This window comes from Scomber scombrus, chromosome 4 (genome assembly GCF_963691925.1).
Source record: "Scomber scombrus chromosome 4, fScoSco1.1, whole genome shotgun sequence".
Taxonomy (NCBI): Eukaryota; Metazoa; Chordata; class Actinopteri; order Scombriformes; family Scombridae; genus Scomber; species Scomber scombrus.
Window position 1 is genome coordinate 13,480,436 of NC_084973.1, and position 22,849 is coordinate 13,503,284.

The window sequence follows — 22,849 nt, forward strand, 5'->3', positions numbered from 1 at the left end:
AAAATTGTCAAAAAGACCACTGGAGTTCAAGAAATTGCTGAGTTGATTAAAAACCACTTTCTCAATGATCTTGGCTATAAAAGGAAGATTTGAGATAGGTCTGTAGTTGGTTAACATGGAAGCATCCAGCGTTCTCTTTTTTAAGAGTGGCTTAATGGCAGCTACTTTTAGGGGTTTAGGAAACGTGCCTGATTGAAGTGAGCTATTTATTATTTGTCGCAAATCTGTTTGGACAGAGTTCACAATAGTTTTAAAAAAGTCTGATGGCATTGTGTCAAGACAGCATGTTGATGGTTTTAGATGCTGAACTGTTTCCTCTATGGTTTTTTGGTCAACTGTTTTAAATTCTGACATCGCAGTTGAGTTATTCCTGGGAGGTCTTAGGGATTGCGTCTTTTTATTGTTTTGTTGATTTGTGTTGATATTTAACCTTATGGACTGGATTTTTTCACTGAAAAAGCAAGCAAATTCATTGCATTTATCTGTGGAAAGGAGTTCTGGAGCTATCTGTTTAGGGGGGTTTGTAAGCTTATCAACCATAGCAAACAGAGTGCGAGTGTTGTTGATGTTCTTATTAATAATTTCAGAAAAGTGTCGCTGTCTAGCTTTGAGTAACTCATAGTTAAAATGACAAAGACTTTGTTTGTAAAGGTCGATAGCGCCCCCAAACGTCGGGTCATGTGACCAAAAATCCTCTCGGATCTGCATGAAATTTCAATATGTCATAGCTCTCATTTTTTTACCAAACAGGAAGTCGACCACGCTGCGTGGCGTGCAACGATTTTCATTTTTTCTGATTTTTCATACTTTACGATGTTCACAGAATCATGAAACCTGCCACGTAGGTTTCAAATCATGAGTTCTTTCATTTGATACCACATTTGCCCCAAAGTTTGCCCCATCAGCTCAGTAGCGCCCCCTAATGCCTTTTCCCACTTATTATGTACTGACAAACTCTGACACATACCAAATTGGGCACATTCGTCAAGAGTCACGAATATTGTTTTTTGGTATAAGCGCAACCTTTTCAGTGCCAAGATGACTCTACAGCGCCCCCTATTACAATTAATCAGATTACTTTTGGGAAAGTAATCAGATTACAAGTAACCACATTACTTTTGTGAGAGTAATGAGATTACAAATTATCAGTTTACAAGTAATCATATTGCTATTTTAATCTTATTTGTGTTTCCTTTCCTTCTAAAAAACAAATATCATACAAATATATACACTTTAAAAAAAAAAAAAGTAGGCTAATTTCTATTTTATCAAATAGCTGAGCTTCTCCACAATCCTTCCATATACATAGGCTAATGGTAACTGCAGAGATACCCACTAGTGTATGACCACTCCTGGTTGGAAATCACTGAGCTAGGCTAGCTGTTGAAACCATTATTTGCCATGGCTAAATAAATCACATTAAGGTCCCTCTTAGCTAGACTGAAATGTTAAACCACTGGGGTTTAATTAATCCAATTAGATTATTTCTGATTGGCCAACTGTACATTCCTTGAACAAATCAGTGCTTTACTGCATGTCCCTACTTTAGGCTATGGGCCTATACTGTATGTGATAATGGTTGATAATGAAATATTATTAATGACAATCATCATGATTTGATAATAATTGTGCGAGATAAACATGTCTTCTGTTCAGCCTTTCCAATTTGAACCTAAGCACGATGTCAGTGAGGAGAACAACACAGCTCCAAACAGCCTCCAAAATGACCATACAGTTGATTTAATGCCTCTCTGTTTCAACAAAGACTGAACATTATAACCTTCATGAAGTGAAACTGCGAGACTGTTGTATTAGACTAAAATACTTTTAGCAAGGTGGACATGATGCACTGGCAACTACTGGCAACAACCAATTTGTGGCAGTTATTATTACGGCCCGAGCACTGACCAGTGCGAGCCCCTATTGTATCTGTCCTGATTATTATTATAGTTCCTATAAAACAAACGCCTTTTTGACAGCCTAAACGTGCCCCAAAACTCACCAAAAAGATCAATTGCGCCCCCTAGAAAAATTTTAAAAACGAGCCCCTCGACTCAGATTGACGTAGACAAACAAAATTCGGTAAACACATGTATCGTGTAAAGACGCACTAAAAGTCTCTTGGACCCATGACGTCACTCCAACAGGAAGTCGCCATTTTGAAAAATATGTGCGATTTTGGCGAACGAACATGTCCTAGGGATTTCATCCGACCGACTTCAAATTCACTCAGAATCATCTTGAGACATTGGAGATGAAAAGTTCAAAAAAACTTTCTGATTAGGGATTCGGTTTGGGCGTGGCGGTGCCGACAATTTCCTTCGCCATCCCATCCTTCGCCAAAAAGCAGGAAATCCTTATAACTCCTACAGACATCGTCCGATCTACACCAAATTGATCACGCATGTAGAGGGTCCCGCCCTGAACACGTCTATGCATTAATACTGTCATATACACAGCGCCAACTACTGGACACAGGAAGTCAGCCTCATATGACAAACATTATCCGATTTATATGAAATTTACAGGATGTCTTCTCCACATCATACACTACAACATGACATATAATTGGTGGGTGATCTCTAGCGCCACCTACTGGACACAGGAAATCAGCCTCATATGACAAACATTATCCGATTTATATGAAATTTACAGGATGTCTTCTCCACATCATACACTACAACATGACATAATTGGTGGGTGCTCTCTAGCGCCACATAGTGGACACAGGCAGTGATATTTCATCACACCATGCAACGCCAAATAAAAGCCTGAGAATGAAGACGTCTACCTGTGCGCCCTCCGACTGCACCACAGCCCAACATGCATGGGGGGGCGAGGGCCCGTTCATCGCTGCTTGCAGCTTTAATTTCTTCTTTTTTTCTTTTTTTTTTTTACCTCAAGGCAGAAAATGAGGAGGGGGAATTTTTATTTATACATCTTATCTTTTTCTTTGAGGGTGACCAGTGCCCACTAGACATTGTGGCACCTGAGGAGACTGCCCATATGGCCTATGCCTTTAGAAGGCTCTGCAGTTATGCACAGAATGCTATGCTGCATTAAATCTGAGCATCAAAATCAACAAACAACCATGGCAACTTCAGTGTCCAGCCCTGGTAGATTTTCCAGTATTCATCAACTATGCAAAACTAATCTAGAGCAGCAACTAAGTTAATTTTCCCATCAATTAATTTGCTGTTTATGGTCTTGATTGATCATTTGGTCTGTACAATTATTACTGTCACAAGCTGTGGTATGTTCAAATTGTTGTTTTATGTAACCCAACAGTTCAAATCTCCAAAATAATCATAGAAAAACAAAACGAAAAAAAATAAATAAAAAAGAAAAAAATCAGTAAATCTTCACATTTTAGGAGCAGGAACTAGTGAATGTTTGTCTTTATTATTCTTATCAAAAAAGTTATTGGTTTCATTTTCTGTGAATGGTTTCCTTTTGCACATCTACTGATGTGGTAGTTGAGCTGTAGATGAAATTGAAGGCACAGGGGTCAAATATAAATCCAAAGAGTAATGTCTTTATTAAGACCATACAGCATTACAAAACAAACACGATACATTGTTAACAAGATGTTCACAATTCATGTTTCCATTGCTCTGTGTTGATAAGTCAGACAGAAACAAAACAAAACGGTACACCTTTGTTTTGTTAACCCAAGTGGAAATGTCAAATACTAAAATACAATGTATATATTGAAAGAGGTAAGTGTGCACACATCTGTGTTGATTAAAACGACCATCTTTCAGTCCTGGCCTCCAAAGATTTTACCAAACCTTTTCCAATCACCTGGAAGTCCTCCAGTATTGCTTCAACATTGGGAACAGTTTTTGCTTCATCCCCAGTCACCTTGACATTTCGTGCAGACACTTGAGACGTCTGTGTGAGGAAGGAAACATGGCATAGTATGTCAGTCTGGTGGTTGTTAAAATGTGGGTGAAATGACAAAGAAGTTTAACACAACAGACCAAGTTGTTGCTTTCAAGGATGTGATTAAAGTAGGTCTTACCTTGAAGGGCACTGGGGAGAAGGCGTTTGGCTTCCACAAAACAGCAATCACTGTTCCACCATAAGGGTCACAGAAGAAGAGGGCCAGGTCTCCAAATGCATCCTGAAAATAAATGAAGTGGAACAGAAATTCATTATACAAGGTAACAGAAACTATTTTTGTTCAGGACTATAGAGCCAAATGTTAAAGCTGTTAAATTAGAAATGACTTCAATGGCAATCTATTCGAAGCAAAAAGGACTGCCTCAGAAAGCTGCATTAATTGGTTGTTTAAGTTAATTTACTCAGAAAGTTGTCACATTTCACAGGTTGTGAAATGAAGGACTTGGAAATGGGAAAGATGAGCCGTTATGGTTTGTTTTGAGTTTGGTCTGGAAAATACAGCGTTTTTCTTGCCCATTCAATACAGTTTTAGATATTTTAAAGGACAAAGATAATAGACTATAAGGTGAACAAAGCAAAATATGTCTAAATACTTAAAGACAGTGTACGTGCTTATTAGAAATGGTCTTACAAAAATCTTTAACAAAAATAAAAATAAAAAATTGCTCTTGATCAACCTTTTCAACACATAATAGCTAGGTGTGGGTTTTTGTTTATAAAGGGCATGGAACTAACATGTACCAGCAGCATGGCGTAGACCTCATTCTCTCACTGTATCAATGGGAGATACAAAGAGAGGGAGGAGACAGATAAAAGGGAGGTCCCATGACTACAAGTCAAGACACCGGCTGAGAAACATCCATAAATGGGTCATGAGGAGGGAGAGCAAAGAGCACGGACAGAATAAAGTTCACTGCTTAAGCAGAAAAGGACAAAGAAATGTCAACATTGTTTCTTCGAAGTCTGTAAAAATCAGACTGTCATTTTGGTGCTTTATCTGCTGTAGAACAATGTTAGTACAGCCAGTAGCGGTCCCTGATATGAGCTAATTGGGCAAGTGCCCAAGGCGGCATTTTGTCATGACTCATGGGGGGCAGCACAAGCTCTTCAAGAAAGAAAAAGAAATCCTTTACACCGCAAAGTGGTTTTCTTTCACTTGCACGTCAAGTCAATCTTGCACGCGCCCCTGCTTGCTGAGATGGTGCCACTGTGAGAGAAGGGAGGGGGGGGGGGGCAGTTCACCTCTCGGTCTCCCTACTGGAATGGGCAGGGGGGAACGGGGATCCACTTAATAGAGCAATACTCTAATCTGTGCATCTCCAAGGTGAATTGGTTTAGTCTTGTGCCAATTAAAGTGTGTTTCCTGTTCTAAGTGCAATAGTGTAATAACTGGATTCTCTTACATGTGTTTTTCCATTGTTCTGATGAAGGATTTGTGCAATTGAGAAATATTATTCTCTATTTCATTTCATTTCATTATATTGTTCTTTTTTTCCACAGATCTTGCTACATGTTTTATATTTAACATATATTTTTAGACGTCCTTGTGGACATATAATAAATAATATATAATAAATATATTAAATAATTATATATTACCCCCCTCGAGGGGGGTCTCGCCCAGGGCGTCATTCAAGCTAGAACCGCCACTACAGTACAGCTGAGTTTTTATAGGCATTTTCTCTTCTCTGTAGTTCATTTTATAGTCAGGAAGCTGGACATCATGTAGATACACTTCAGGTCTGAGCAGCCCTGCTGTGACTTGCATGCATAAATCCTGCTACACTACTTTTCCTGTGTCAACAAGGCATGGTATTAACACCACATCCATTTAAATTTCAACTTTGCTCCTGACAGAAAAGACTCACCCTGAGCTCCGCCAGGTAGAGGGAAACAGGATTGTAGTCGATGACGGGCAGTGCTCCTCCAGACTGCGCTACACTGCCAGTCATGACACCCCGGCTGAAGGTGACAGCAGGAGGGTCCACTGCCTGGCTTAGCAGGGGTACCTGTTTGGGGTTCAGGTGGATCAACACATCATAGGCATCCAGAGGAGGACGCATGACTACCTGTACAAACACATAATTAAACAACAAACATATCATATCATGTTTTATTCAGAATTATTCAATTAATGGGTGATCATGAAGGCAATGAAGCAGGGAATATATGAGAGCTTTTAAGTGCTTTTTACCAACCCTGACATCCTGTATCTGGCCACCATCCATCAGCTGATGTTCCAGCACTTTAAGACTCTCTGCAGCCACCATCACTGCACGTTGCAGCATCTTAAGAAACACAAAAAACATGAAACATTTGATGGTCAAACAAAGAAGCAAACAAAGTGCTATTTATTAGCACTGGAATATAATCCATTTCCAAGAATACATAAAATATGACCAAGTTTGGGTGTAACATGTTACAATGTAACGCATTACTGTAATCACGTTACATTTATCCCGTTACAGTGTCTACAGTCACGTATCACATTACAGTTACTTAAACAAATATGGCGTTACTTGTGGTACATTAGTTCCTCATATATTATGTATAAATTGGCCAGATAAAAAAATAATCAACGGTACCTTTGATGCACACTTGCGGTACAACTGCCTGACCTCTCATGCTGACACAAAGCTACAGCAATCTCCACAAATTGCTGAAAGAGCATTACAGCAGCTTCTTACTTACTGTATTTGTTTTAATTGCTTGCGGTAATGTGCTTACAATGTAAGTGAAGGGGGACTAAATCCTTGTTTTGAGTAAAACTGTATCTAAAGTTCATCTAAAGAAAATATGAGGCTTCAGCTGTTTGAATAAGTCAAATGAAGTAGATAATCTTTTTAGCAAAAAAAAAAATTCCCTCTGACTCAACGGACAGTATTTTCTGTAACAAAAAGAGGGAATTTGGTGTGAAAAAGATTAACTTTGAAAGACTCATTTTAATAATTTGGACGGCCTCATATGAGCTTCAAATAAACTTAAATACTTTTTTGTATGCAACATTTTGTACATTATGAAGGGATTTCTTGATGAACCGTAGGAAGTATGAACAGGAGGAATGATTACATCAAGAAAACCATGTGTTTGTGTTCATTTGGGCGCCAGACTTATTTTTGGAAAGACTTGAAAAACCCAGTGAACCTATCCTTTAAAAAGGTTAAAATAACTCTTTCTGATGGATACTTAATGGATACTTTCTTTCAAGTACAATAGCTGTCTTTGCTTTTTTGGCTACTACTAGACAGGTGGACCAGATTATAACCCACGTTCACTCATCTGGAAAATGTAACCAGTTATGATGTGCATGTTACTGAAATCATAGGAATGTAGGCATTTTAGTGATAGAAAGCATATAATGTATACTAAAAGAAACTCAAATCATTATTCATTTGTTAGTTTGTTCACCTCATCACAACCTGCTCCCTAGTGGTCATTCAGAGGCATTGAGACAACTACAAACACACTGGACCACACTGTCTGCGCCTACGATTTCTATTTACATTTTTCATTTTTTTGGCAAGTTGTGAGGGTGTCCATGTTAATTCGACAATAAGCTCTCCAAGTAACAAGATGAAGTAAAATTCAGTAAAAGTAAAATGAATTAAAATATTGTAGTTAGGCACGATGAATTAAGCCCATGATGACGTCTCTGCCAGGACGTTACACAGCACAGAGCTCCTGCCCTCTGCCACCATTATAAAAGGAGGATGCTGAGGGAGGCTCAGTGTTAATGTTGGGCTTCTAAGGGGAGTGAAGTAGAGCATAGGAAGCTTATCTAGGTCAGCTACGCACCATGGGGAACTGGTTTGTGTACCTTTTCTGTACACTACTGTGTGCCGCTGGGAACTTTAACAGCTATGGTCTCATCCAAACAGAGGAATACAAAGCTAAATATTTCACTTATTTCACTACGACAGAGGACAGCAATGAAAAACAGCTGGTGAGCATCACCCAATGATCTCCCAAAAACATAGCTAACACTTTTAGGTTAAGTTTAGAAGTTTGTTGTTATACGTATCCATGCAAACATTTTTGTCAGAATTGTGCAGAATATTCCATGCTATTGTTATGCTTGTTTAAGTAATAAAGACAATTTTATATTTCCAGATCAATGATTTACACCAGGTTTTGGAACGACTTCAGAACAATCAATTCTCAGCTCTCCGAAAAAAGCATGGCTATCTTCCTATGGTATGTAATGCCAGTCCATCTGGAAATATCTCTATTTTTGAAATCAGTCCAGTCAATGTGTTTCAAGCAATACATTTAATATCTTTTCAAAGACATTTACGGTTCACATATGAAAAGTAAATTATTAATCAATATCATACTTTAAAATGGTTCCATATTTTCTCAGTGTGATCCAGGAGACCCGTGTGCACTAAGGAAAGGCTCTAGGATCGGGAAACTGTGTGACTGCTCTCTACCAAGAACGTGCAACTCTTTTCTACATCGTTGTTTATGATTCTCTTGGTTTATTTATAACAAAAAAAAGAATTATGATATGAAAAAAACAACTTATAAGCTTGTGATCTAGTTTGATTATGAAGTTCTCATATTTTTCATTTTGTGTTTTTATCCTGCATATTGAAAAACTGTAATATTGAACAATTTTACAATTCAGTATTAAGCTCTAAACCATTAAATGTTTTGTTGTGTGCGTTGGGGGACTTGTTAATTTGTTTTTCTACTGACCTGTACACTAGGAGCTTGCTTGGTCCACATAGACAGTTTTTTGTCTTTGGGCGTAGCTATAAACATGACAGGCAGAGACTCCCTGGAGGCCATGAAGTCATTCTTGATCTCTGTGTAGTCCGGGGCTGCACGTGACAGAGGGGTGAATAACAATCAGGCTTGGCATAGAAAAGGGGGACGCATACGAGCAGGATGTTGAAGTATGTCAGGGGTGCAAACAGAAAGAGGTCAGGAGGGATTTGTTTGTGTGACACAGGGGGGGAAAGGAATGTGTGTCAGAGTGCTTGCCTGTGAGCTGGTTGTTGAGGTTGACTACCAGCGGGTTGTTCCTCCAGTCAAAGGAGGAGAGCAGATGAAGGAAACGAAGGAAGCCCACCTGAGGAGAACTGAGGAAGACAGAAGTAAATTCACATGACCTACTGAAGGAACAAAAAGGAGGGGAAAGAAATGTATATCTATAAATAAAACTAATGGGGTGGACGGATTATTAAAAAGTAGAAGCGGAAGTTACCCAGGAGGAGTAAATGGTGCAGGCTGCAGGAAGAGCGACGCCACCAGCAGGTCTGCTGTGTCTTCTGTGATGTCTTCGCTGAAGAGCTGAGCCCCCAGCCAGCGTTTAGCCAGGCGACACACTGCCCCGAAACATGGGTGCTGCTGCTGAAGCCTACCAACAATAAGATGAAGTGTATTAGAATGACGCAAGCCGTGACAAACAAAATAATTCGAAGTGAAAGAAAAGAAAGGACGAGAATCAAAGAAAAAAACCCAAAACAGAACAAACAAACAAAACAAAAAACGCCCTGCTTTCTCACACATACAAATACAAGTTTGTGTTGCGTTTTTAATTTTACCCATGCAACGTGCTGGTTAGTAGAGGCCTGTGTATGATGGCCATCTCCAGGGCCTGAGCCTCCTCATTGTCCCTTAGAACCAGCAGCCCCTCTGCAGTCACACTCTCCCTCAGTACCTGGGGCTCACGATGGTACGCCACTTGAATGCGGAACACCAAGCCATCCTGGATTCATAGACAAAGAGAAATAAACACAGCTCAAAATGATCAATACCAGCTTCAATGAAAAAAATAAACTGCACCAACAACTTGCCTGGACATGGTCTAAACATATAATTAAATAACAAAAACCTGTTTACGTAACCTTTATCACAGTACAGTTCGCGGGCATGTGGGAGACAAGTACATAGGCAAAAATATACCTTCCAGATGTCAAGGTGTGTGGGGCTGGCATTGTACGTATAATTATGGTGCTTCTTGAGTAACTCTCCCAGGCGGATGTGGAAGGCGGCTCGGATGTGGCGGATGGCGAGGCGGTCGTGAGGCCACTTTCCACTCCCCTCCATGTGACAGATCACTGCAAGAGTTGGTTGTCAATTAATCAGGATTAAACATGAGGGCTTGTACAGCTAAATGTCAGTGGTAATTATCCTGCTTTGAATTCAGTTACTTGAGTCATGCTATTTGGACAGTCATCCCAGATGGGCAGGTAAAAATTACAAGTAAAACAGGGAGCCCACATGTAGCCACACAAAGGACAGGAGCATCAAGTAAGGTTATCTTTCAGTGAGAGGTCAAATCTTTACATACACTCTGTAATAAAGCTGAGCAGTATGGCCTACAAATAATATTGCAATATTTTTTGGTTATATCGAGATACGCAATATGAACTTTGATATTTTGAAATCTTCTCTAAACTACTAAAATACTAATCTACTTCACCATAGTTATAATGGTTAAATAGAGTACTGTTATAATAAAGTTAAATAATGTGTTGTTATAATGAAAATGCATTAAAGTGGAACCACTGATGCTTTTATTCTGAAACACCTGGCTAATCATTGGCAGTCAGTGAATTTGCTGTGAACTTGAATCTTCCATTAGTTGTTAGCAGTTAACGGAAAGTTAAACATACTTCGCATGAATGGAGTGTGTGCGATGTACGTATGTACGTTTTTTGTGTGTGTGTGTCTGTGAGAGCTTAAAAAATGTGACAGTTTGTAATAGATGCTCATGGTGTAGCCATTTTTTTATTTCCCATGTAGAAGAAGCATCATTTATTAATAAACTTTACAGTAGTTTCACATCTGGGTGAAATGACAGCTTTCCTGGGAATCAATTCTTCTTCGCTCTTTCAAAACAGCAGCCTACACATCAAGATGCTCTGTGCAGCCACTGGCAACTGCTGTTTTAAAACAGCAAAGAAGAATTGATGTCTGGTAAATAGTGTAACATTAGCCGTTAAGACATGTAACTAGTAGTGTAATTACTTTACTTTGACAATATTTTACACTGGAAAGTCCGGCCAGTAAAAAGGCAACTTGTACAGTATGCAAGGCTTTAGTTTCAATGGGGTGGCACCTTTGTTGTCAATTTCAACTCAAGCAATGTTATAAAGCCTTTAAAGATGCATCATGCAACAGATAGAAAATATATCACATCCATACAGGGTTAGTAATATATATCATTTAAGGTTTTTACATTTAAGGGATTGGTCAGACTGGCCAATATGCAAATTCAGGTATTGGTATTGGGAATGGAAAAAAAAAGTTATCGGAGCATCTCTAGATGAAGCACTAACCTGTGATGGGGGTGATGTAAGCAGGGCAGGGTTTGCCTTCCTTTGGCACCAATGATCGGGAAAACTTTTCTTTGTCAAAGAAGGAATAGTCCATCTTCAGCGGCAGAGGGGGAAAAACCTGCAAAGCACAGTTTAGAAAAATATCACAACTGTTATATTTCATAAAGCTAAATTCATCATCCCATTATCTACAATAATCACAGCAATCCATAACTGAACAAATAATAACTGCTGTTTGATTGCTGTTATGTTTAAAATTATGACAATGTACTTCACAATATAAATAACAATTACTACCACTACTACTACATGATTTAGGGGGTTTACCTGTGTGTATCTGAGAGCAGGGTGGGCTCCTTGCACTGATGTGATGGAGAGAGGCAGACCTTCCAGCTGCCAAAGTTTCCTGCTCAGGTCATCATAGGACTGAATCACTAGTAAACTCTCCTCCTCTCCAGTACTAGGCACCTAGAGAGCAAAAAACATCAATTACATGCTGATTTTTTCTGGTGAAACAGCAACAGTGACACCCCCTTCTGGTGGTCAACATCCTTTTTTGACTGAGCAACAGGCAATAATATTTTTACATCAATCCAGGGTATACAGGAGCATAAAATAAAATGAATTATGCTACACATTAAATATCTATTACAACAGGAATAAAACATCCCACATAATAAATGGATTAAATAAAAATATGTTAAAATTGTACAAGGTTGAGCAAAAGAAATACAAGATACACATACAAAATACTTAACACAAATTATTTTTGTTTAGACTTTATTTTAAATTCATCATCTACTAAAAATAAATCAAATTGATTCTTCTGTACTCCAGCTCAAAAGACTAACTACACTAATATTTCTCTGATCAAACTGACTGATGGAGGTCCTGTGGAAGCACTGTGGCAAAACACTTCTACATTCTCTGGAATTGCCCCCGTGTTCATGGTGAGTGGGGGATGAAAATGTATTACAATTTTAGAATCATGCACCATGATGATCTAGACTAGATGACCTTAACTGAGCCGAGAGAGAAATACTTGTTGAGGGTATTTGGTAGTGGCTTTGACCAGAAAATGGCTCAAGACATACCAGCCACAAATGAGTGTATGGACTTAGTTTACAATATATACACTATGGAGAGACTTACATTTAAACTAAGAACTGAAACTGATGTTTAAAACTGATCAAAATGCCTTACTCATGTGTCAACTATAAGGTCTGGTTGTCTATAACAGTGATATACTTCTTTAATGGTTTATCTTCGAATTTTATTTTATTTTTTACCTCTGAGTGCATAATTATGAAGGTTTGAAATGAATGTATATACACTGATTAGACATGTGCATGTCTGTGTATATATATGTTGTTCATTTTACTTTATTTTTCTGTAAAGTGTGTGTTTTGAGTCTGCTTTACACATAAGTGCCACATGTGTTTTTATATACACCGTATATATATATATGTGTGTGTGTGTGTTCTTTGAAGGAAACATTTATAATAATATAAATCAAAAATTCAAAAGCACAGATTTGGCATTTACCTCACGTCCTACTTTGATGACGTCATCCATCTTCGCCCCCACATAGCGCACACAGGACTCGGGGATATCTGCATGCCTGGTGGAAAAATGATAAATATATTATAGCTTATGTAATATATATTATACTTTTTAAGAGGGGAGGCTTTGATAAACCAAACCAACATGTACGTCACTTTATGCTGGGGCATATGCTAGTCCCAGACCCTGAGAAACCTTTTTGTCATGACAATCGGCGCTAACGTTAGCTACCTTGCTAACTATAACAAGACTCGGCTCAGACGTCTGTCCAGCAGCAGAAAACATGAAACGTACGGGGAGGAGACGGAGCTCCGTGTGGGACTGCTTCGAACAAGTGGGCAACTTTGTCCGCTGCATGAAATGTGACGCCACGCTGAAGTACTGCGGCGGAGCCACCAGCTCCATGATGAACCACATGAGCAGGTACCACCCGTCCACTGCACCGCTGGAGGAAGACGAGAAACCGGTGATCTGTACCGTGCAGTGCGTCGACGAAGAGAGCCCCGTTAGCTCAGACACCATGCAGGCTGCTGTCATGCCAAATGTAAACATCAATCCCAACCCTCATGAGAGAGACTACGGGGAAAGGAAGCGCTTAAAGCGGAGCTCTGTTTGGGACATTTTCATCAAAGTGGACGACGAAGTACACTGCACGATGTGTGACACCAAGTTGAAATACAGGAGTAGCACCACCAGCATGATGTACCACATCAAAAACAAGCATCCGGACACCATGCCTCATGATGGTGTGTCACCGGCAACACACGCAGAGGTGACTGAACTCATCTCCAGGATGATAGAGAAGGACATGCTTCCCATCAGCCTGGTTGATGGGGAGGGTTTTCGTGAGCTGCTGGCATACACTGTGCATAATTATAAGATGCCATCTGCTGGCGATATTACACGCCTTATTGAGGGCCATTTTCATGAGAAGGTGGAGGAGCTTGTAGTACAGCTGGGTAAAGTGGAGAAAGTGGCTCTCATTGCTGACTTCTGGACAGCTTTGCCATTCCAGCGTTACATTACAGTTTCCTGTTCATTCATAACTGAGGACTGGCAGGGGAGGTCAGCTGTCCTGCAGACACACAAGCTATCATCAGACAGCCACACTACTGCAGCCAGCATCACAGAGAGGCTTCTCCACACTGTGGAGACCTGGGGTGTTGCTGGGAGAGTGACAGCCTGTGTTCATAACAACACACAGAACATCTTAGGAGCCCACTCTTGTGCCCGTGCTAACTGGGACTATGCCACTTGCTTTGCCACAACGTTGCAGCGGGCAGTCAATGACGGGCTGAGTGATGATCTAGTTCGCATTATTGTTGCTGCTGGGAAACTAGTCAAGCATTTCCACCACAGCTTGCTGGCAAATGAGGCCTTGGAGCTGAAGCAAGTTCAGATGTGCCTGCCACAGCACAAGCTTATCCAGTCGAGCAAAGCCAGATGGGACACTATCTGTGATATGTTTGAACGGCTCCTTGAGCAGCGGTGGGCGATTAAAGCTGTGCTTTCTGATCGCACAATCACCAACAGACAAGAAGCTCAGACCCTTGAGATTGAAGATGATTGCTGGCAAATTATTGAAAATTTCACACCTGTGCTTGCAACCCTGAAATGGGCAACAACAGTCATATCTGCTGAAACAGAGGTGTCCATTTCAAACATTTACCCAATCACATTCAGCCTCATTCAGACTCACCTTGTGCCAAAAGAGAGTGATGTGGAACAAGTCTCAGAGTTCAAGCTGAAAGTTCAGAAGTCACTTAGAAATAACATGGAGGTAGGCATAAACTAATGCGAAAATCACTTTGTGCTCTGAGTGAAATATATAAACAATCTGCATCCTATTAGCATGATTCTTAAATCAGTGTCATTTCATTTTACTGTTTGCAGGTTGACTCTAATGACCTCGCTTCCAAGCCAGCTCTGATTGCCTCTATGCTCGACCCTCGTCACAAACATCTCAGCTTCCTGACACCAACGGGGAGACTGGCTGCAAAGGTTAAATTGCATGAATTGGTTTCAAGATTAGATGTGATAACCACCACTGTGGGCACGAAAGACGAACAGCAGGAGACCCTGATCACACCTGATATTAGTCAGGTGGCTAGGCCCTCACAAATGAAAAGTGACACTAAAAACACCATGATGTTGCTCCTTGGAGACAATTACAGTTCCTCCTATGCCACAGACTCCGAGGCTCAAGTAGATTACTACTTGAGAGACATTGCTCCTTCATTGGATATTAACCCTCTTGACTGGTGGAGGGTAAATGGACCAAGATTTCCCAAACTGGCCACTTTGGCGCGACACTATTTATGTGTACCTGGGGTCTCGCTGCCGTCATTATTGTCAGAGGCAGGACAAACATTCGCAACGATGCGTACAAGATTGAGCCCAGAGCATGTTGACATGATGATCTTTGTAAACAGAAATCCATAACTTGCTTACTACTATACCAATAATAGACTAAGGTTACTGTAGAGCAGTGGAGGGAAAAAGGCAACAGGTGCAAGTTGAATAGATGCCTTGGTTAGATCAGATAATGAAAGAGTCAAGGAATATATAATGGGACACTGGCAGTGCTAGATCTACTATTACTGAAATACTTTTACTGCTGTTGCTAAAAATGCCAAAAACTGAACATGTCTCCCCTCAGCAGCTATCGTCAGCATCACCAGAATTGCAAATACTTCACTGAAACTAAACTTATTTCCCAACTTTGTATCTTGACCTCACCTGATTCAATGGCCGACACTCCTGGCTTGAAGCAGTGGGCAGTGAGCCTACTATGTCAGCAATATATCAACAAATCCTTGGCATTCAACATCAAACACCAGTCATACCCAAGCATCCTAGTGAAGGCTGCCAACAGTGTATCTAAGCTGCAGTCTTTCATATGGCCCATTCACATCATGACAGTTATGATTTTTGTATGGAGGTTTGGCACATACATTTAGAAAGATTTTAATTTCTTTAAAAATGTTCTAAAAACTTAATACAGTTAGAGTTAGAAACTCCGTTATCATTGCCAAACTAACCACTGTATAATAACCAGTATTGTATGCATGTTCTGTCTCTGTATGGTTTGCCCAGATAAAATACATACAGCTGCAGCAGGTGTGTGATGATCTGTCTGGGGACCAGTTGTTTCTGGTACGTGCTCTGTCCGTCCCACAGCACGGCCTCAGTGATGGCACCGTCCTGGAATCGACGCAGCTCAGAGCGAGAACCCCACAGCTGACGAAACTCAGCCGCCTAACAGAAGAGCACAGTGCACAAAGATGGTTAACACATAACTGATTGAGGAATAAGTCTAAACAGAAACTAGTTTAAAAACCAAGTACAAATTTGTCTCATGTGGAAGGTTTGTCTCTTCTGCATGCTATAAGAAACACTTGAACGAGTAAGAGTCTAGACGGGCTACATTGGGTTAGATTATTAACCTTTAAAAATAAAAGGTTTACACTCATTTTAGTAGCCAGAAATACAGTACTGTATATAGTACACAGAGCAATTCTATTGATATGAGAAAGGTATTCATATGTAAATGTTCATTAATAAAGTATACTGTTTAAGTATATTCTTGCATTGAGAAGACACCTGTATAAATGTTCCCTGCTTATCGCACTTAAATAGAGTACAGTAAAATGACCTTTACCTTTAACACCGTAAGAAAAACAGGCAATAAGCACTACACATGCACAGAGAAGAGACAGGATGTTACCTTGGGGCTGTCTGCAGGAGGCCCCCTTTCCAGGACAGAGGCTGCCAGCTCCGGCCTTAACAACAAACCAAAGGACAGAGGAGGTTGGGCTTTGTGCTTTGGGGCTTCACTCTCCACAGACCACTGTAATGAAACAAATAAGTTCACATTTTGTTAAGTGAAGAATTTGAAAATCGTTACGGTAGCAGTATTAGTGCTGTTTCAGTCAGACCATGGTTAATAATAGCTGGCACTAATAACACACTTTTCACTGCAGATGTTTTGACTTGTCAAAGCAGGAACAACAGAGGTGTAATTAAATACATAAACAATGGCTCCATGCCATTGACTGTCCCAGTAAGCCATGTCAGTGAGTGAGAAATAGAATGTAGTCATTACTAATAAAATTATTCCACAATTAATGTGATCCCATCTCACGCACCTTAGGCTCAGGAGAGAGAGAGTGGGTGAGGAGGTTGATTCTTTGGCCAAATCCTCGCTGAAGCAGAGACAGAATAAAAGGGAGCGCAGTGTGGACGTAGTTTCCACTGTGGTCCATCAGCTCACTGAGGAGATTCAGTTTCTTACAGCTGTACTGAAGCTTTGCTGGCTCACACAACCTGAGTAGGAGATGAAGAGGAAAAAGCTGAATAGATGGCAGCATGAAGAGGAGAAAATCAAACTGAATGTCAAACAGTAGTACTCTAAAAGGAGAAATAAGTACTGTGATATCAGGCAGCAGTAAGACGGATTTGCCGTTCCCTCTTTATTATCTGACACCAAAGGAGCCTGTCTATGTTTGTATGAGAAATCCTTGTTATGAAAATGATTTTTGTTGAAGTGGCGACGGAAGATCTCCAATTAAGCCGCCTATGTAGTTCACACGCTGGAGCGGATGCAATTAGATTTTAGCTGATTAATAAGGACATACTGAAAGACGTGGTCGCTGGTCCTTATCATGGGTTTGGGGATCATGAGGAGGCTGTGAAACCCGTCCACTGTAGGGTCGTCCCAGAATTGCATAGACACAGACGCCTCATGCTGCAGCTGAGAAAGAAATCATAAACTGTCAGAACCTGTTGCATAATCTCACTGTTGATCTAGTTTGAGCACTTTATTTACAGCATATACCTGTTTGTAGGTACAAGCAGTCATATCAGCACACATATTGAGATGTCCGGAGGGGTCGACGAACACGACTTGGAAGGCGTTGTGGAAGTCTGCCAGTGACGGCTGCAGGAAAGAAGGAAAAAAGAAGGACCAATAATGATTAATTTAGGATGTAAACCAAAGTGTGCATAAACTACATTTACAGGTTTTAACTTTAAGCTTGATCACTCACAGCTGTAGAGTCAGGATCTCGGGCTAGGCTAATTCCATTCTCCGTCAGGTCTGTAGATGCTGAGATTTTGAACAAGAGATGGATAAGTTGCAAGATATCCAAACAAATCACTTAAAGTACAACTGTAGTACATGTTAATTATGTATCCCTTTATATAATACTGTAGTCTAGTGGATTTCGTTTGCTTACCCAAGAAGTTCAAGCTGTTTCGAAGCAACTGATAGGCTGTCATGGTGTTACTGATTCTGTGTGTGGTCAGCAGATATGCCAAGAGCATCGAAGCCAGAAAGCCATTAAAACAACCTGTGCCCTGTAAGAAATTGAGAGCAATACAGAGATAGAAGTGAGACAACAGTGTCAGATGAGTGATGAATGAATATAACGTTTAAAGAAAAAACCAAGACCAATGGCGCTTTTCCACTACACCGTTCCAGCACGACTCGCCTCGACTCGCCTCGGTTCTTTTTGCGTTTCCACTAGGGAAAGTACCTGGTACCTGGTCCTTTTTTAGTACCTGCTCTGGTGAGGTTCCAAGCGAGCCAAGCCGGTACTAAAATGTGACGTCGACACACTGCTGGCCGCTGATTGGTAGTTGTCGCTGGAAGAGTCATGAGCCGTCCCACACAAGAATCAAACCCGGCATTTTTAAATACCGGCAGCAGCGTTACAACCATAGTTACAGCCATACGGCTCAATTTTCTTGCTTTGTGTGAGACAAAAAGCCACATACAGCAGCAAGTACACCACTGCCTCAATGTCCTCCATTGTTTATGTGTTTTGTGTCGCGTATAAAACGAAGTCACAGCAGTTTCGCGGAGCCGTGCTATGACGACCCCGCCCACGTTGAGTAGGTACTTTTTTGTAATGGAAAAGGAACCGTGCCGAGTCGAGGCGAGCCGAGGCGAGGCTAGTCGTGCTGAAACTGTGTAGTGGAAAAGCGCCACAAGTGAGTCATAACAAGCCTCCTACCTGGTCAAGCTCTCTTTGATGGAGCCAGACTTTGAGCAAAGCCACCCCATAAGGAAAAGCTGAGCACTGAGAGCTGACGGCAGAAAGGAACTGGAGGTGAGCCCTGGGCAGAAGATCCCCCAGAACAGAGCTATTGTAATGTGGAGTAGGAGGTTCATCGCTCCCTGTGACACACAAACAAGGCAAAAAAAAAAAAGAGACTTAATGAGAGTATTATTTGAAAACTGAAAAAAGTACACTCCTGCTTATGAAGATGACCACTGTGTGCAAAAATGTGAATGCAGATGATGGGGATGGATAATACTTGATGAGTAAACCTCATAAATTAAAAATCTTACCCGACTGTGAAGCCTGCAACCCAGTGTACCACTCTGTCCTGATGTTATTCCTCTGCGGGTGGAAACGACTGGGCTTGTAGAATCCAGGAGGTGGACAGGCATGAACACGTACAGTGAAGATGGAAGACTCTTTACCTGAAGGAATGAGACAGCACAACACATCCTGAATGTCACACGCAGAGCCCCAAAAATACAGTTTGACACATAATGTCAGCTAAAAGTTAAATACCTGGAGGGGTCAGCAGGAGAACGGGGCGAAGTCGATTCCCATGGAGACACGAATAGTGCATGGTTCCAATGTCAGAGGAGGACGTGAGATGCTGAGCCAGGCCTGCCAGGTAGAGAGCCCTTTTCCTGGGATACCTCTGGTTCAGGACGTCCTTCGGGTGGAGAATATCCTAGTAACAGAAACACAAGGAGACAGAAGTACTGTGAATGACTTCTTGTATTGTCATATTGCATTCAGTACATGACTAACACTTTGCTCTCAAGGCTTCAAGTGAGCTTAGTAAAATGAAAAAACGGGACAGATGACTCACAGCTGGGATTGTGACAGCCAGGTCCACCACGATGCGAGGTTTGGTGCATGTACCCAGGGGATAGCTGCCGATCAGGTCAACAGAAGCCGGAGGTGCCATGTGGAACTTACCCTTTGGTGTTTTGGGAACCAGGAGGAAAGGGACCTTAACTGCACCAGACAGCCATGACATGTCACTCACCTGAACACAAGGAGTGATGGAGCAGAAAAATGTGGTTAAAGGCTCCTGTGTGTAAAGTTGTGCAGAGCAGAATGGATGAAGCAGAGCTATAAAGTACCTCAACTTCTGGGGATTGTGGCACAGTCTGGAGCAGCTTGGTGAGTGTCTGAACGAAGGAATCGATTTGCTCTTTCCTGCGCTCGCTGAGGGCAACTTCTTTCAGCAGCTCTTCCATCTGTCATTGATGATACATTATGAACAATTTAGATAACCCCATTCATTTTCCTTGTCACTCTCCTCTCTTTTGTGTTCATGTCAAGTAAGTGAGAGAGTTTTACCTGCATTTTCAGCAGGCTGCAATGAAACAGGCTCTCAGCCTCTTTCAACTGGTTTAGCTCCTCTGCTGTCGGAGGTCTATACAGATCACTGCGGGACAGCTTCACTGGGTGATAGACCACCTCCTCCCCTTCATCCTCCTCAGGCTTGCTCCTTTTGGCTTTAGCAGGAGCTTTGTTTTCCTCCTCCTCATGAGAAGAGTCTGGCAGAATCATCTGTACAAAACACAACATGTCTTAGTTATCTTAAAGTACTTCTATAAAGCGTTATAACAAGAATGGACATTAGATCAGATATTTAATCTTCAGTTCTGATATTTGTTGATTGTTACTGCGTTCATGCTTGTAGCACAGTTCACATTTTTTCAGTCAATCTTAAAACAATGGTCACATGCCCAAATTAACATTGAAGATGTTTTTCTTGCCATAATATTCTTCCTGTTCATGCTGGCTAGTAGAAGATCACTACAAGGAGGTAATCCTGTTGCTAACGATAGATAGAGAAGTAAGTGATGGTGATGGTGCCCAAAATCCACAAAAACCTCCTTCATGTATCTAAAAATTGATCTTAACCTTTAGACGTCTAAATGAACCAAGTGGAAATCTTTAAACGTTGCGGCCTTTTTAGTGTCAAAGTCCCTCTTTTAGGTACTGTATTTCCACTGCAGCTCAACAGGAAAACAGTGAACAGAGTGAACAACAGGAAACAGAGTAAACTTGGTACTAAAAATACTGTAAATGTGGCAGATATCCACTTCATACGACTAACTCAGATGCTGAAGACGCTTCAGATAAACATTTAAATGGATTTTGTATGGACAGTGTGAATTTTGCCCCCCATCACTTACACTAGAAACACATTTTAAGGGAGTCTTAATAACCAGTGGGAACAGAAGGAATGATTACAGCGAGGGAAACCTCTTTCAGTGAAACATTGCGACCCTAGCTTTTATAGAAATGTGTTGGTAAAGCATGCAAGTAGCCCTGCATAAACCTGAGAGTAACGTTAACTTCTCCGCGTGTTAACCGGCAGTCAACGAGAGGGTGAAACCAAATTACATTTCCTCAGTCTTACCTCTGCAGCTGTCTGTGTGTTTTTCATGTCCGGTCTGCTCCCAATGTCGTATTCAAGCTGATATTGTGTTAGTAATCATCTTTGGTTGTAAATAAATCAACACTGCTTCCCCTTCACTGCGGTCTCACATGTGCATAAGGGTCAGTCTAGATTGCTACTAGGCAAACTATTTCTCTGATTGGTCTAACAGCTTCGGCGGTGAATGCTGATTGGGTTGCTGCTCGACGAGCGTCCAGTCGTCGACATCAAGATAGGTTGCATGAGCAGACTTGAGCGTGGTTCCCAACCTGGGGCTCAGGACCCCCACAAGGGGTCGCTGGTTTAATCAAAGGGGCCCTGAAACGATAAAAAAACAAACAACAAAACAAAAAAAACCCATTTTGGATACAGGGTGTGATTTTTTTCAAGGTTTCTTCTACTTTTTGATTTATTTCTTATGAATATTTGTATTTTGCCTCCTAATGCCTCTAAGAATGATTCAAATAAAACCAAATAAGTCCTCCTTCTAGAGCTGCAAGGTTAGTCTACTCATTGACACAATATTAATAAGCAACTTTATTGATAATTAAACAACCTTAACAATTGAATAATTTTTCATAAGCAAGAAATGAACAAAATAAGCTGGTTTCAGTTTCCTAGATGTGATCATTTATTGTTTTTCTTTGTCAAACATGATGATAAACTGAATATATTTGGCCTTTGGACTGTGAGGCACACACCAGGCATTTGAAGATGTCACAATTGTGGACTGTGGGGAACATTAATGGACATTTTTCACTACTTTCTGACATTTCATGGACAAAAAGCTTAACCAATGAATCAAGACAATAATTGGTAACTGATCTTAAATTTAAAGGAGGCACGGACCAAAACGTTTGTGAACCATGGCTCTTGAGCCACTGATGTGTCAGGATCTTCACATTTTAATGCGTTAAAATATAAAACAGACATGACCAATAAATCGTCTTCAAAATCAAGTGTATCAATGTTTTTTTTTTAATTAAAATGATCACAATTACGTTTTTAATTCCACTTTACAATCAAAATAACAGATCTTTGCAGCAGCTGCACATCAGTGGTGTGCATGCATATAAAAAATGACGTCACAGAAAATGAATATGACAGGCTATATACAAATGAATATGCATACTCAGTAAGACTAATTCATATTATTAATTGCTGATTTATGATTGAGTAGGCCTAATTGATTTGAACAGTGTCTGTTGAGATTGATAAAACCATGCTTAAACCATACAGTAAGGGTTGACGTCTATGACATGGATGGAAAAACCCTCATAAGAGTCCCTAGTCTTAAGATATATATCTAATTTCTCTGCTTCTAAGTGTTTATACCTATAAGAAACGCTTCTATCGCTACCTTTGTCATATTTTGCTTCTTTTATTTTGTATATATAGGCATGAAGACAGAACACCAGTGACAGTGTATTGTTCCACAGTTTATCAGCTTTTAAATGCATGAGTTGTAAAATGTCACAATCAAAGTCACAGTCCAAACATGTATCATCATTTTTTACAACATAGCCTTCAGCGAACACTATATATGTAGATGTGGCCTCACTGTGTACTTGAAGCATCTTTTTTCATCAACATTTTGCTCATTCTGCTCT

General features: G+C 40.6%; 2 protein-coding genes across 2 annotated transcripts; one reads left to right on the forward strand and one right to left on the reverse strand.

Annotated features, from left to right (window-relative positions):
- Positions 1-3,515: 3,515 nt before the first annotated feature.
- On the reverse strand, positions 3,516-21,343 carry nol6 (nucleolar protein 6 (RNA-associated)). The gene is made up of 26 exons (XM_062418125.1): positions 21,222-21,343; positions 20,150-20,362; positions 19,930-20,046; positions 19,653-19,832; positions 19,343-19,511; positions 19,114-19,248; positions 18,776-18,939; positions 17,996-18,116; positions 17,807-17,865; positions 17,596-17,697; positions 17,396-17,511; positions 16,907-17,084; positions 16,486-16,608; positions 15,868-16,016; positions 12,741-12,816; positions 11,523-11,663; positions 11,196-11,313; positions 9,817-9,971; positions 9,456-9,619; positions 9,116-9,268; positions 8,893-8,990; positions 8,605-8,729; positions 6,105-6,194; positions 5,775-5,975; positions 4,025-4,126; positions 3,516-3,894 (listed from the first exon to the last, which is right to left on the reverse strand). The coding sequence occupies exons 1-26, from the start codon at positions 21,246-21,248 to the stop codon at positions 3,745-3,747; spliced, it is 3,426 nt and encodes a 1,141-aa protein (XP_062274109.1). The 5' UTR covers positions 21,249-21,343; the 3' UTR covers positions 3,516-3,744.
- LOC133979580 (cocaine- and amphetamine-regulated transcript protein-like) lies at positions 7,688-8,374 on the forward strand. The gene is made up of 3 exons (XM_062418126.1): positions 7,688-7,849; positions 8,017-8,100; positions 8,267-8,374. The coding sequence occupies exons 1-3, from the start codon at positions 7,703-7,705 to the stop codon at positions 8,372-8,374; spliced, it is 339 nt and encodes a 112-aa protein (XP_062274110.1). The 5' UTR covers positions 7,688-7,702.
- Positions 21,344-22,849: the final 1,506 nt, after the last annotated feature.